Source organism: Clavelina lepadiformis, chromosome 4 (assembly GCF_947623445.1).
Source record: "Clavelina lepadiformis chromosome 4, kaClaLepa1.1, whole genome shotgun sequence".
Taxonomy (NCBI): domain Eukaryota; kingdom Metazoa; phylum Chordata; class Ascidiacea; order Aplousobranchia; family Clavelinidae; genus Clavelina; species Clavelina lepadiformis.
Window position 1 is genome coordinate 22,930,426 of NC_135243.1, and position 16,478 is coordinate 22,946,903.

The 16,478-nt window shown below is 35.6% G+C and overlaps 2 protein-coding genes across 5 annotated transcripts in view; one reads left to right on the forward strand and one right to left on the reverse strand.

The window, feature by feature from the left end:
- The window catches only part of LOC143451850 (uncharacterized), a 31,137-nt gene extending 26,302 nt beyond the window's left edge, over positions 1-4,835 (reverse strand). For 2 of the 4 annotated variants that reach the window (XM_076952599.1, XM_076952598.1), the window contains exon 1: positions 616-4,822. In XM_076952599.1, the coding sequence (XP_076808714.1) occupies positions 616-800 (185 nt within the window). In that variant the 5' untranslated portion in view covers positions 801-4,822. Of the gene's footprint in view, positions 1-615 lie in introns of all 4 variants that reach the window. The other 2 variants (XM_076952600.1, XM_076952601.1) reach the window with 2 other exon arrangements.
- A 3,001-nt stretch (positions 4,836-7,836) lies between these two features.
- Positions 7,837-15,667, forward strand: LOC143451513 (calcium-activated chloride channel regulator 3A-1-like). Its single transcript, XM_076952131.1, has 19 exons — positions 7,837-7,859; positions 8,070-8,235; positions 9,067-9,204; positions 9,390-9,540; positions 9,747-9,861; positions 10,038-10,215; positions 10,444-10,692; positions 11,377-11,598; positions 11,702-11,815; positions 12,292-12,471; positions 12,659-12,922; positions 13,144-13,311; positions 13,420-13,522; positions 13,700-13,779; positions 13,862-13,952; positions 14,097-14,214; positions 14,307-14,449; positions 14,544-14,727; positions 15,190-15,667. The coding sequence occupies exons 1-19, from the start codon at positions 7,852-7,854 to the stop codon at positions 15,362-15,364; spliced, it is 2,847 nt and encodes a 948-aa protein (XP_076808246.1). The 5' UTR covers positions 7,837-7,851; the 3' UTR covers positions 15,365-15,667.
- Positions 15,668-16,478: the final 811 nt, after the last annotated feature.

Consider the following 16,478-nt stretch of genomic DNA (forward strand, 5'->3'; position numbering starts at 1 on the left):
AACAGTTAAAAATTCATTATATCTAATGAGCGCAACTCTTTCCTTAATTGAAAATACTTTAAACTTTGCCTTATGTGACACATTGTTGTATTGTGTTGTCTTTCAGTACTACTGGAAATGTTGAGAAGGAAGTTGCTACAGTAGCTTTGTTTACATTATGTATATGCCATGCACTAACTTGTATGTGCGCATCGTGCATTTGCAATCAGTTACATGTGATCTTCCAATTGCTACCTAAACCTTTTGTAAATTTTCATGTAATAAGGATTTGTGGTTATGTTAGGCATGGTTCAGTTAGTCGTTTTGTGCCGGTCAGCACAATCGTGGTCTGGATACCAGAGTAGTCATTGTTAGTGAAACAAAATGCTATGCATGGCAATAAGAAGAAATTTCTGACCACGTTTAAGTTGTTACAATCAGCTGGAGTTCGAGTCAGGACAATTTCACTGATTCCAACTCTGACTAAACTGGCCCAAAATTAGGCTACTTCGAATCTGCAGCCATGATTAATACTGTAGCGCCATCAAGCATCAAATGTAGATTTGCTAACTGCTTACTTGCAATGCTCCAACCATTGCAGTACAAGGACAAGCAATAAACTAAAAATATACTTACTCTTCATTGTATTTTTTTTGTTTGGCTTCAGATCCTGTTACAAAAAGGCATTTGGCAGCAACTTCTCCCAACTCATCATGGATGCATCTTCTAACCGTAGAAAAACTTCCACTGCCCAATACATCGTCTTCATTCCAACTTGTTTTAAAACTGGATGCTTCATAAGAAGTCAGTTTCAAGGACATTACTTACTTAATTTCGCAAAACACTGAGTCTGTGGTAATGGCGTCCAATTCTTATTTATTACTAGGGCCCACAAAAGTCAATAAAGTCAAAAATTTTTAAGGACCTCGTCTGACCACGAATCAAAGAATAAAGTTGTTTTCAGCACCTAGGGGATTGTTTCTAACAAGTTTATAGGTCAAAATAAAGTCAAAATTTTCAATAAAGTCAAAATTTGTCAAAATATGGCTTTTTACAAAGTTTTTGTGTTTCTTGAGAGTAATTCTTGTAAAAATCCTCGTGGAAGCATTGTAAATCAGGAACTGCGACACAATTAAACCATATTAACCCATAAAAGCAGGAAATAAGTCACAATGCCCACTTGGATCAGCAGTAACTTTTATCGCAAATTGTCCATTGTTTATTCATTGTTACGTATTTAAATAATTCTTATAAAACACTTCCTCTTCATAAACGTAGTATTTTCGAAGATCAACAGTTTGGATTTTAGGAATACCCTACTGACATTCTGTAATACAAAAATGCCTAAGCAAGCTAAATCGTCTTCAGCAAAAGTTAGACAGATTTGTCGAGATTTTTCTGATGAATTTAATGCAACTCCCGGGGGTGATTTAAGGTGCAATTTTTGCGAGGTTATAGTGAAGTGCGATAAAAAGTATTTTGTTGAAAGCCACAGGAAAAGTAAACGCCATCAAGCTGGATTGGAGCAACAACAAGCATTCCCTGTTTAATTTGCTGTTTATTAGAATTTACCATGCGGAGAAAATCGAGGCAAAGTGCCCTTTTCACAAGATAACACAAGCTACCTAAATCTATCGCCAAAAAATACGAGACACTTTTTATAATCCATAAAACACCTTGACTTTTCGACAAAATATTACGTTTGGGTCTGAAATCGACAAAATATTATGTTTGGGTAACTGGAGGAAGAACTGTGGCCTCTATAAATAAGCAATTTCGTTAGGTCAAAATAAAGTCAAAATTTGATAAAAATAAAGTCAAAAAAAGTTTTTTTTAGGTCAAAATAAAAATGGCCCTATATATTACAAATCATTTTTCCTGACAGAGGTGTTTCATAACCCTGTTATAACACTCAAAACACTTTAACAGTTCCTAAAAAAACAAATTTGCATTACTCAGTGTAACAGCTGGAGATGAGTCAGATTCACTCGAAATAAGTAACAATAGTTTATATTATATGCCTATATTTCATATTTCATACCTACCATACTGTATTTTCTTGAATAGAAACCGTGGCTACTATTTTTTTTATTTTTGAACGTTTTGTGCGGCTTCTATTTTTATTACATGAAGTACCGGTAGTGTTGATTAGGCAACAATAAAATTCTGCGCTCACTTTTGACAAAAAGGTTTTATTCTATTACTATCCGACCATTACTGTAACGTGACAACTGCTGTTTTTCACATGTGCAAGCTCTCAATGACAGTCTTTCTATTACACCGAGCTCAACACTCTATTGGAAGACGCTGTTTCCATTGTCTTCCAAGTTGTGTCGTTATAATTATATTTCTGCTATTTATCGCGCTATTACATAACGTCATACTTGTCATAAGTTCAATCTCATTTCACGGTATAATTGCAGACTTATCGAAGAATAATTGATTGACAATCAGTTCCGTAAACATGCTATCTACTTTGCACTTTTGAACTTATTGTACTAAGATAACCTCCTACTTGTCATCTTATTTTGTAAACATGTTATTTACATTGCATTATGAACTTGCCGAATTCGAAATAACTCCTATGTGATTGACAACTTAATTAGTAAAAATAATTATCTGCACGATTGACCTCGTATTAACAGCATTGTTTTTCTAAAAATAGACAAAGTTGATTGACATTGTCTTCTGCGGCTTCTATGCGAGGGCGGCTTCTATTGTTTATTTTTAATCAAATCGTGCGGTTTCTATTCAAGGGCGGCTTCTATTCAAGAAAATACGGTACATGGAGAGAGTCGCAATTGCACAGTTATAATAATTTATGCACCAGAAATATAACGAAATATATATGTATAAAAATCTAAAGCCAATCAGTTTTCAAACGAACAAACATGAAACGGCAGTGTTTTGAAAATGAAGAAAATAGTAAGGATGAGCCGATACAAACCCAATTTATAGATTTGTTGAATATCGCCTTAATGGAAAATTTACATGAACTTGAAAAATAACACAGGCAAGCCCAAATGCTTTATTACTATAAATTCGTCAACTTTAGTAAAAATTCTGATATAGTTTGGTGACTTTGTTCAAGTAGGGACAACAGTTTTTACAATATAAGTTAATCAACAGACAACTTAACGTTTACAATTGCAATTTAAAATATTTTCTGGAAACAGAAGAAATTCATTAGCGATTGCGTGATATTGTAAGCCAAATTAGACAACATATTGAAGAAACTTATTGACTTGGTGTAGATACGAATGAATTCAGAATTTGTTCATGTTGATTTTCATGATATTTGTGTTATGCGAACGTTGCAATTTTAACTGAAAACTTCAACTCTTACCAAAATTGCATTTAGGTATATATTGGTTTAATGTTAACAAAGCATTTCAGATTGCAGATATATTTTAATTTCAGAAACAATTGAATTCAAAATGCTGGTATAACATTTTCATAAAAATATAAAATTTCAATTTTCTTTTGTCAATAATGTTTTTCTGTAGGATAAACTATTTTCATGCTAGTGGATATATCAAAGACTATGCAATATACATAGAAAAGTTTTGACTGGGGGTTATTTTCCCTTATTTTACACAAAATGTTTGCTATATATATAATAAAGCTTCTATAGTCAAGTCGGGTATATTAGGCGCATTTTTTGAAAACTTTTCAATTACATGCTTGCCTTTATACCTACTGGCCAATAGTTATACTTGTATGATATCTTATGTCAACTTTATTTATCTATAGTAAGGTTTTCAAAAAGTAACCACTAACTACTCTGTAATTAAAACAATATCGTGCACCGATTTCTCTCATGAAAACTATCGCAAAGACGCAAAACAAGAGTTGGTGCAGCGTGAATCGCTCTTAATTATGATGACTAAGCCGACGCGCTTCGCTAAGCATGTACTATTTGAGTTAATAAAGATTGAACATAGCACCATACAACAACACTGATAAATGACAGAACTTTCATGCGTGTTGTTAGAAATGGTTACATATATTCTATTCACAAAGCAGAAAATCCAAAAAATCAAATGTAACTATTCACAATCAGAAAAAGATGAATAGAAATAAAAAAAAACAAACAGTAATGTTGACTAGGGCCGAAACATGCACGAATATTTGTACAAGCACAAAACAAGACTTGTAAGAAAAAAAATCTTAAAACAAAACCGTTTTTGTACAAACAATTTCAACCTATCGGCAAAATTTATCACACACCAGATGGAAAATTACAACCAATTCTCTAGATATGCGGTTTAATATACTATCACGCAAAGTGGCTTAAGCTCATTTAGACGTACTGATACTGGCTAACGAATACCTAACTTTACCGAAATGGAAAAAATATTATCTACTGTATTCTAATCTGTTGGTGAACAAGCACAGTGAACAAGTTTAAACAAAAGTTTAAATATTAAAGAACGATTTCGTAACTTATTAGCTTTCATAATTGCCAATCATGCTTAACACGCGCACAACAACACATGCCAGACTATTCTATGCGACCCTGCGTAAAGTTAACCTCTTAACATCTAGTCATGTGTGCATCGAAGGCTCGGGCTGCTGCTTTGCACTACGCAAGAATTTTGGGAATTTTTTTCATTTGACCTAAGGTTAAGGCTTCCTTTGGGTATGTAACATCATAACTCAAATGGTCGTGTGAGCGTATTGAGAACGATACCAAAGTTCAACCAGCTGTCCCAAAGCTTGTTATTGAGCAAAATTTAGTGACATGGACATATATGGCGAAGACATATATAGTGACATGGACATATATTCTCTCAGAAGGTGAGAGCACACAAAGTTAGTCTATCGTTATAAAATACGTAGAAGAATAGTAGGGCAATAAATTGGCATGGATAAAACTTGAAATTTTTTTATTTCTTTATTATAATTAGCAGTGCGCCTTCTTTTCCCTCAAACTCAAAAGCGCCCACTATACTCGACTTGACCATAAGTGTTAGTCACAATGATCGTAAAAATAGTATAAATAGTTTAGTACGACACACAATAATGATACCATTTATTTTTGTTTAAATTAATCGGTGTCTGCCCTAGTTACATTAGGTCATGCCTGACTTCTTCAAAGCTATTTATGGTCCAAAGTTGTCTTGTCGTTTACTTTCTAAAGTTGTCTCGAAAACTGCCATACTTTCCAGTATTCATGGGTAAGCCTTAAACTAAAATGTATGTTTGTAACTTGGTCACTCACATAGAATGCAGTCTGGATGCTCAGTATCTGAGCCTGGGTGGTTGCAGACCTGAGCTGGTAATAATACGGCCCGTGTTCGATACCCAGTGGCACTATCATTGTATTGCCCCTGGTCAAGGCATTAACAACGCTTGTTCCTGTTCTGTTAACGACACAGTTTTAAATTCTGGTAATCTCGTGTAAGAAAGCAAAAACACAAATAAAATTGTGGGTCAATCGGAACTCGCACAAAGGCTAGCTAGGTCACAGGGGCTCGAGCGATGAAAAATCATCACTGGGTTTAAGTCGTGCAAAAACTTTTCTCCGTTTGAAGATAAAGATTGACATAAATAGCCTACCATACCATGCTTCTGACCAGACAGCACTTTTTAGCCCTTTTCACAAGATCTTGAGTACACAAAAGATCTAAGAGTGCAATTCATGTGCGCAGGCTCAGGCTGTCAGATGAGGGTTTTGGGAGTCTAGTACACAAGTGAACAAACAGATGACGTCACAATTTCAGTAACTGGGGACCAGACTGTAGAATATGGCAGCAATGAAAATGCATAGAATTGCAGAACTAGGTCCACAACAGACTCTTTTTGATTTACGGCCACTATCTTGTTTAGGGTGGTAAGATTTTTTCAATCGTCTACACTTAATAATAGAAAATGTTATACCTCTTTGTTTCTTTTTTAAACTGCAAGCATTCTGGGCATTGGCTTGCAAAGGTTTCGCTCAGGTGGGTATAAATTTATAAATTTGAAATTTGTGAAAGCTTCCGTGGTATCTGTGGCGTGATACACATGATAACATGTATTTTTGCTATGCATTTCAAGCAAACTTTAGAAAATAGCCTAGGCTAGCAGTAAATACAAAACTGAATTACTTTAATTACACGCGCCTCAATAACAGAATAAAGCTTGTGATACAACACTTTCCACACGCTGCCGGAAAGATAGAATAAACCTACGCACACCAGTGAAACACTAAAAAACTGAACTGAAAAGTAAAACAGCTTTGCATAGCAAATCATTACAAAGTAGGGGAATCCCAAGATGGTTATTGTGATTGAAGAGCCTTTTGTCACTCATTGAAATGAGAAAGAGTGGGTCTCTTTTTTCAAATTGTGAAAAACATTTCATCAAGCTCGCCGGCCTACAGGTTTGAAATCACTCGAGCATAACCAGTTCTGTTAGATGGACATCATTTTCTGTTACATCAAAGCAAAAATTAAAGGTGAGTTTTACCAGTATGTTAATTACTAAGCGTGAAGTTCGAAACCTCAACTCACGCGAATTTAATTTGAGTTGAGTCTCAAGCGTTACCTCACTAGGTCGCCGCCAGCTCGCAAGCTTGAGAGCGGATCAAACCAAACTCAATGCTCACTCAGATGAGTGGCGGTTTTGGTTAGTCGAGCATTTGGCGCCCACTTATACATTCAAATTGGCCTCCCTTGAATTATAGTAATCGAAAAAAGTTATTTTAAGTTATTAAAGTTATTATTATTATTTTAGTTTATTTTTATATTTATATATTAAAATATATGTTTATATTTAGTTATTATTAAAGTTATTAAAGTATTTAAAAGTTATTAAAAGTTATTGCCATAGCAACTTTATACTATAAAATAGTGCAATAATAAATTAAGTAAAACTTACTGGCAATAATAATCACAATAATAAGTTATAGCAGACTGGACGCACAAATTGATTTACGCAAAAGATTATGATTCTTAAAGATTCGAGGTAGACGTATTGGCGATAACGACGTAACAATACTTCGCATCAAAAGATCTTATAACAACTCTCAACTTTTAAACTACAGCGTTTGCTGTTGAAAGTTGAAACTGTATGCAACGTAGAAATACACGCCAAATTGAAATTCGATGGTTATGAACAGATCAAAAAAGTTATGTTATAGATCTACTGGTCTAGGCTATTATTACGTCATAATCGAATCCATCAAATCAGTGTCTAGTAAATTATTGTAGTATTTATTTGCTTTCTTCAAACATACATGGTATGAACCACTAATGTGCGCTCACCATATTTGTATACCTATGGCACAAACAATACATCTGCGTAAATGGTAAAAGGTATAAGCAATCTTGAATTAATCTTTTTAGTTTTTTGTTATATATAGCGAATATTATAATATAAATAATACTACATAATAGCGAATATATATGGACTACGTTAGCAAAACAATTCATTTTGTTTAATTTTGATTTTAAATTAATTGGTTTTAAACGGTGTTGTCATCGATTTGGTTTTTATAAGTTTTGAAGTGGCCTAGAATAGAAAATTTAAAAACCGTGGTAATTTTGAGAAAAACTTTACTTGGATATTTCTAAAATTGTTAAATTTTTACATTTGTCATTCTAAGCTATGTCGCTTCTTTACTAAACGCTCTTATAACTTTTGACCCAGTTGCGTCACTTAGCGGAGATTTATCTATCAGTTTCGTCCAGCAAGGTGAAGCAGTGTACATTCTGGAAAAAAGAACCCTGTTTATCCGAAACTAATGTTTGCAGTCAAGAGCGCAAACACATTCCATTTAATCAGTCATTAAATATGTGAAATATATACTACGGGATAACGGAAAGCCAGGGACGTGCGACCCACGGGGTTTGGAATTAATTGCTACAAATTTGGAAAACCTTTAAAATGGCGAGGTGGACCATCTGCGGGAATCAGACAAATAGTTGAAATACAAAAGATACAGTTATTTAAAGTATTAGTATTGCAATTATTAACGCAAAGAAAAGGTGACATCTTTTTTGTAGCATTTTAGTGTTTAGTATCTTGAAGCATCTATGCTTGTTTGTGGAAAGATTCTTGTTTTACTGTACAGTGCAGCATTAACATTTTGGTAACTCGGATAGAATGAACTTCGCGAGTCTTCTTCTCACTCTGTCTGTTTTGACTTCCTTTGATGATGTCATTGTGTCGTCATCAATATTGACTATTTCCAACAATGGTTACAGTGGACTGTTGATTGCCATCAATCCTGAAGTTCCGGAAAGTTCCCAGCTGATTGATGCAATCAAGGTAAAAATTTATGCTTCACCCACTTTTGCCCGTGTTCAAAAGCATAAATCGGTAGGAGTTATGACGTAATAAACACTCAATGCTGTTTTTTGATATAAGCGGGGATAAGTAAACTAGACGCTTTGCTTTGGGATAACACAGTTCTTACACCACAACGAAAGTTATTAAACGTAACTAAAGGATGTTTTACGTTTGGATTAAATTTAGTTCTAGTTTTATCACTTAGTGTTTGTTGTATTTGCAATTACCTTATCACAATATTACTGTTTATATGGTACTTTGCTATAACCAAGTTTATAATCTCATGTAGAGAGTGCTTGCCTTGTCAATAAACCATTACAGTTTTGGTACAGCGTAATGGTATTGTTTTTTTTAATCAGTAAACTGTGTTTTTGATCTCAAGTTGTCCATCAAATTAGGTGTGTTGTATCAGTTTCTATAGCAAACAATGGTGAAGTAATTTTGTTCAGGGAAATGAAAGGCAACATAACATTTTTGTGTGCTTTCCTTGTTTGTCTGTGAAACGCTCGAGTTGAAATTATTGAACGTATCTAGTCACACACAAATTGGGACCGGTCTTTTGTTAAATACTTTTTCAATTAAGCTTGAATAATTCCACTCCAATTTGTGGTATTTTTGTTAACTATACCAATTATATCCTAGTGTTATGACGTTTTTGAAAAAGTCTTTTTGTGTTTACAATACCAATTTCAACAATGCAAAATCGTTCGTCGTCAAAAGTGTTTTTATTTTTTTGTCAATTTTATATCTATTTTGCTTGAATGATTTAGTTAAATATATCCATTTCAAAATAACCTATTTGGTTTCCAGGAAGTATGGACTGATGCATCCAAAGCATTATACACTGCAACCAAACAAAGAGCTTACTTAGACCAAATCACAATCTTGGTGCCTAAATTTTGGAACGAGGGAACTTACCAAACAGCAGGAAGAGAAACCTACGACGCGGTAAGTAAACATAAAGATATTTCATAGCAAAAATCATAAACGAAATTTGACCAAATATTGGCCATTTTTGACATTTGACTGACCAATGTAGCCTTCTATAAAACAGAAAGTAAACAACTGTAAACTTTATTACTGCATTTCTCGGAAAGGACGAAGTAATTTTTAATACTTTAACGCTCACTCAGGCCGATGTACTTGTGGCCTATCCCAACCCAGTGTATCAAGACCAGCCATATACTTTACAGTACGGAGGTTGCGGCGAACCCGGTACCTACATTCACCTCACACCTTCCTATCTTGTCAATGATTCTTTCGTGAACATCTTTGGACCTAAAGGTATAACGCAACAATTGCAAACATTCACAGAAAAATAACATGTAATCTATATATTGTACTAAAAATTTGGCGATGATTGAACAATGTTGAAACGTTATTTTCATAATTATAATCATTATAACAATCTCTGATGTTCACAGAAATACACTAAATTCGGCGCCAAAAGTAATTTCCACTTACAAGGCTAAAAACAATTTTGCTTGTAGGAAAAGCAATGGCGCACGAATGGGGTCACTACAGGTGGGGTGTGTTTGACGAAACCCCTACATACGGATACGACCCTTTTTACTACACAAGCATGGGACAGATTGAAGCAACGAGGTGGGAAAACGTAATAATAACCAGAGTAATCATAGCATAACACAATGTTACTTATTTTATTACTTCCGCATGGTTAAATTTAAAAATGTGCCCGGCTGGCTGTGCTTCTCTGAATAATGTTCTCCTAATTTGAATTGTGTTTCATGTTTGTTAGTAAAACATTTAACTTGCCACAGATGTCCAGTCAACCTTAATGGAGAGTTTAAAGTGATTGATTACTCAACCGGAACGGTACGTGACTGCCAGAGAAACGTGCAAGACGGTCTGCCTGAAGACGGTTGTCTTTTCCTTCCTTACGAAGAGCAACTGTCAAATCTAACCACATCAATCATGTCCAACCAATATATCAAACAGGTACAAGATTTCTTTGTGAATAACAATTTTTAAACTATCACAATCCTGATAATGCTGGGAATCAAGATTTTTTGATGAAAAATGTCAGTGTTCATCAAAGTCTGTTATTAACTACGTTTCGGTTTCAGTCTTTTTAACGGAAGTTTTTGAACTACGCTTTCTTTCAATCTTAAAAACCGTTTTGGCGTTAACTTGGATTTTCATCGATTAAAAGTCATTGCTTTTCAGGTTGAATTATTTTGTCACAATGACGAAAACGATCCTTACAACATCCACAACAAGGAGGCTCCAAACGAGCAGAACAGGATGTGCAACCTCCGGAGCACCTGGGAGGTCATTCTCAACTCCAGCGATTTCTCGAACGCGAATCTTCCAAACGACCCTGGACTTGATACAACACCGACGTTTCGCGTCGTCAAGCCTTTGTTTACACAAAGATACGTCCTCGTGTTGGATACGTCTGGAAGCATGGCTGGGGTAAAAAAGTTACGAAATAAATTCCGTCCAGCTTTTACAGGTGTCATAACCAGACTACTTGCAAGCACGGTTAGGACGTAGACTACTATTATAAATGTTAATTACTTCACTTACATCACAATTTTATGCATGAACAGCTAACTTATTACTTCATATCAAATTCTGCTAGTCCTTTTCCATTTACGGCTAGTCGGGTTGTATATAAAATAGTTTAATTGGATACTTTCAACAAATTAAAAACACTTCATGTATCCACCGCGAGACTACAGCATTCACAAAATCGCAGCCATCTCTTTGTAGCGCTCCGTGTAGGCCCAAAATACTTATGATTTAGTTCTTAAAAAACGAGTAGCGTTTCGTCCTTCAGGTAGAGATGTTTCAAAAAGCGTACACATCAAAATTACTGCGATAATGGCGTGAGACAAAGGATAAAAACATTACACTAAAGTACGTGGCAAACATACAATTCAACATACGTGATGAATTAAGCACAACCGGGCGTATCGTGATCGATAAATGCAGCATCACAAATATACATGTTTAAAAATGCAAAACCAACGACTCATATCGTGCAAAAAGATGATTAAATGGTAAATGCATTAAAATATAATAAAACATACGTAAAACTATTAAAAACGCACATTTCGTCACGTTTACAGCGTATAACGTAAGTGTTTTTTATAGACAAGACTGGATCAGATGCGACAAGTCGTGAGCATTTTCATCGACCTATTTGTGGCCACAGGAGACAGAGTTGCTTTAGTTCAATTTGCAACGAAGGCTGTGAAGTTAACAAGCCTTTACACAATAACAAACCAGGCTGATAGAGATTATCTTCTCGGAAAAATCCCAACAGCTGCATCTGGAAGCACATGTATAGGAGGCGGGATTCAAATTGCTTTACAAGTACTGTAAACGAGTTGGCAAAAACATCAACTAAAATGATTTTTGAAGCACACCTGTCAAAACCTGTAATTAGATTTGAAACGCATTGAACCTGTCGCTGTAGATTCTGCAAGAAAATGGAGAAAACCCAGCTGGAGGCAACATCGTTGTTTTCTCAGATGGAGAAGAGAATGAATATCCGTATGTCAAAGATGTTGCTGATCAAGTCTTGCAGGGAGTAAGAGCACGAAAGTTTGTTTCATTAAAAACAAAAAAAATCCCCGCTTTTTCGTCTACTACATAAACTCAGCTATCGTCAGTAATTATTTACGTATTTCACGTGTCGCTTCAATTTTAATTAAAACTTAGAAGTTTCCGCTAATTTTTCGTTTTTAATTTGAAATGAAATGAAATCGAAATATAACTAAAATGTAATACTCTTAAAACAAATAGCAAAAAGCATTAAAATATATACAGTTTTGTTACTGAAAACCGATTTTGAACGACGCTTAAAGGAATTGTGTAAAAAGTTTTACTGGGCGCAACTGGAGTTTCGCCTCTAACCACGTCATCAACCACGACAAACCCTCATAAATTAAACAGCTTTTCTCATTTCGGTAAACCCGCTTGTGTTTGATTAAAGATATTTGTTCGCTCATGTCTAAACACTCGGAATTCCATAGTGTATCACGCTATCGATATAACTGTTTGCAGGGAGCGGTTGTTAACGCCATTTTCTTCAACACAAACGCAAACAACGACCTGGAGACTTTAGTTGTGGATTCCCGTGGGATTTGGTTCTACGGAAGTGACGTAAATATCAACAATATTTTGGGAGCTTTTGAAACCCTAGCGTCATCCAACGACGGAGATGTTTACAGCGAAATATTTCAAGTAAGTTTGAGTTTGAAAGATTTAAGAAAACGGCCTTCAGCATGATTCCATCTACTTTATCACTATAGTACTATTGCCACCAGCCCTATAATCATTGTCATAATCATGCCACGAGCATTATTGTCTTATCACTAACTCAATCACTACAAAACGTACTACTAGAGGTCTTTAATGCAATCATTTAAAGGTACACAGCTCAATATTCGATGTAGACAAATACGGCACTTACAGTGGATACGTTGATATTGACACTACAATCGGCAACAGCACTGTGTTTGCTTTCGCTTGGGATCAATACGATATTCAGGTTGAAGTAGTGCTTGAACATCCATCGGGATGCACGTATTCGACAAACTACGTCATTACCCCTTACAGTTGTCCTGATCACCCATTGTATAACGTTGACCTCACTTATAACGTTGTATCTTTTCCGCTGCCTGGGACAGCTGAGGTGTGTTCGCCAGTATATTTGCCATTGATTATTATATGTAGGCTATAGCATGTTATTCTCACTCTCCGTAAATGTAGAACGCATCGTAAAAATCTGAACAAGCAAAGTGGTTTAACTCTATGTTGACGTTTAACTTGCGTACATAATGTAACGTTTTTAATGTACCTGCTAACATTAGCATTTATATCTATAATTTATTTTCCCATTTGTTCCACTTTTAGACCGGTAGATGGCGATATTACGTGTCTACTGCGGCTGATCGCTCACAAACAGTGGTAGCTAGCGTGACGTCACAAGCGTCGGATCTATCAAAGCAACCGATTGTTGTCCGATCTGGATTGGACAAAACAGATGTTGGCACTGGTGAAGCTATTGTAGTGTATGCCCAGGTATAAAAGCGTGAGAAATTTGAAGTAATTTTACCAACTGTTGACGTCAGTATATTACAGTCATTTCAGATCAAAGAGGTGTGATTAAAAGATGTCTATGTTATATAGGTTTCGCAAGGTTTCGCTCCAGTCCTTGATGCAAATGTGCTGGCATTGATACAACAACCAGATGGAACTGTACAAGAACTAGAACTTTATGACGCAGGAGGAGGTATGGAAACAACTAACTTCAAAGCTATTGTAATCACTGGCGAAATGCACATCTAATAAATGTTCGAAATTTAGAAAAGTTACGCTCATAGTACAAAAATTTACCTTGTAGTAAGACCGACAACTAGTTTCTTTTTTAATATTTATGACATATCACCCAATATAAATTTCCTTACAGCACCCGATGTTAGGTTGGACGATGGGGTCTACTCTCGTTATTTTACGGGATACAGCTCGCCAGGAAGTTACGGAGTCCAAGTAATTCAAATGAAAATTTTATCCAAGTTATGAAGTTATCCATAATGTTGACTTCTCAAAACAACTCGATTTTACATTTCAGGTTACTGTAAGTAAAATGGGCAACGGTACCAACGCAACACATGCTGTAGGTTCCAGGGCACCCGTCAATTTTGGAACAATAAAACCGGACGGTAATATTTTAATGACTTTTCGTTAATACCGCGTCAAGTGAGTGTTTTATTGAATCAGTCAAGCGAGGACGAATACCACTGTACGTACTGTAACAACGAACAAATTGTTATCTGTCAAACAGACATTTTTTGACATTTTAACAGGTTCAGTCAATATCAATCCGGCTGTCATGAATTATGTAAGCAGCGCCGATGTTAGTCCTTCAGTTGAAACAGGAAACTTTTCACGTGTGGTCACGAACAAAGGTTTTCAATACACAGGGTACGAACATATTCAAATAATTAAAAATTTTGTACAGAAATCTCAGCATTACGTCATTACCCGGTAATAACGTCATCGTTAAATATAAACAGGGACCCAATAGATGGCACCTATGACTATTATCCGCCGAGCAAAATAACGGACTTGATCGCGGAACAAATCGACGTATATGACCCTAACAGTGGAATCTCTTTGTCTTTCACGGCCCCAGGAGATGACTACGACCAGGGATCGGGTAATTGCAATTCGGCAATTAACTGTAACAAAATATTGGACCAAAAATGCTGCACTTTGTCTTTACTTAATTTTCATTTCTTTTCATTGCTCAGCTTTGTATTACGAAATACGTTACGTCATCAACAACGTCACACAGCTTGTGGATGCGTTTGAAACTTGCGCGTTTGTAGGAAACGCTGTTGTCATTAAAAGCAACCTGTCCCAACCGAAAGCAGCTGGGTCAAAAGAAACCTTCCTGATTTCCAATGAAATCGCAGTGACGTCAGACCAGATTACGTAAGTAAATATCTTATTATTTCATCAATGATACCGAGTGGTCGAAAAGCATGAAAACTTTGTTTAATCGGCAGTAAAAAATAAACATAAAATCTTGTTAAAAAAAGCTACAAAACAGAAGTCAAAAAGTCTGTTTCTGATAATAATAAAACTAAGGTCCTTTTATTTGTTTCTGCGCTTCTTTGGTTGGAGTTTATTCTAACCTAAGTATGCTTCCATGAGTTACAAAAACCAGAAATATAAATGTTACCTTATAAACCAGTCTATGTTGAAGCCAATTCCATTAGTACGGGGCGACTATACGTATGTAGTTATATGTATGCATCACTGTATGACGACTATACACCACTGCCATTCTACTATACTCAGCGTATTACTACTATACCATCTAACACACTACAACCATATACTGTATGCACAACAATACAATGTAAACAGCTTCTGTAATGATTATATGTGCAGATTGGGCTTTGCATTATTGGCAATCGATGATAGTGGTCAAAGAGGTAATCCGTCCAACGTTGCCCCCGTTGTTTACTTTTACTCCTCCCCAGGTGGAGCCGCCCCCCGAGCCATTGCTGCAGTGACGTCGGTGTCGTTTACAGCTGCACTGATACTTTATTACGTAACTCTTTAATGACACGACAGTATAAGATTGAAAACTTCAGTGCCTTTGTACTTTCAGGAGTGTATAAACTTATAATCAAGATCACTTGTTGTAAATTACCCATAGCAACAATCAGAAGCAATTGTGTATTGCCATTTTTTGTAAACATTTTCAAGGAGCAGCAGAAACGAAGACACTATATTGTTCAGGATTAGTTGTGTTCAACTAATGCACTATAAAAGTGTGACAGTATAACTCTTTTTGCACATTTATGTTGTAAGGTTGCTGTATTTGTTAATTGCGGTGTATTTTTAGGGGTAATACCCAAAAAAGCTGCTTAATTGAAATCAAAGAAAACTTTTAGCAGCAAAAAACTTGTCAATTTATGATAAAAAATCCAACACAGTTTCATTTTCAAAAACATGTTGTGGTTTAAAATGTTCTTAACTTCATCTGCATAATACGCATCTATTCAAAGCTAGTGTTTAATTTCTCAGTTTTAAAAAAACCTGGAAATTTATAGTTAAGTTTAGAGTGGACTTAACAGATGAGGTAGTATAAAGCAGACGTTCTTTAAACTTTTTTGAACAAGAATTATTTTGAGTCGTGGAAGTCTTAGGAATGAAAATTTATAAAATCCAACCGTCGAAGAGCAAGGCTTGCTTCAATACTTATTAAAAAATTTCTCTAAACATTGCAAAGCGGTTGAGCCTTCCACGTCGGTGGCAAGATGTCCGAACCTCAACAACCAAGTTCATAATTTCGAGCGCAGTTTTTATACCGAGACATAGACGGTTGCTATAGTTGCGCGTTTTGACTCAACCAAATCGATGGATAACGTTTGACATAAAACTGATGAGCGTTCGGCTATAGCAGAAGTCTGATACTAGCCGTATCCAGAGGAAAATTTTTACCGAGCCAAATATGTCAAGTACGTCTCGGGTTGAATATGTTGTTAAATGTAGTTGAGCACTAAAAATATTTTGTGTCAAAATTCGAGAAAATTTACGGAGGCAAGCGCCTCGTTTGTATTAACGTAGCTGCGGCTTATTTGTAATTTTGCATGCACATTGGCGTGGACAGGAATTAATGGAAATAATATCGACTCACACAGGGCATCTTTATCTCATCTTTACTTTTATCT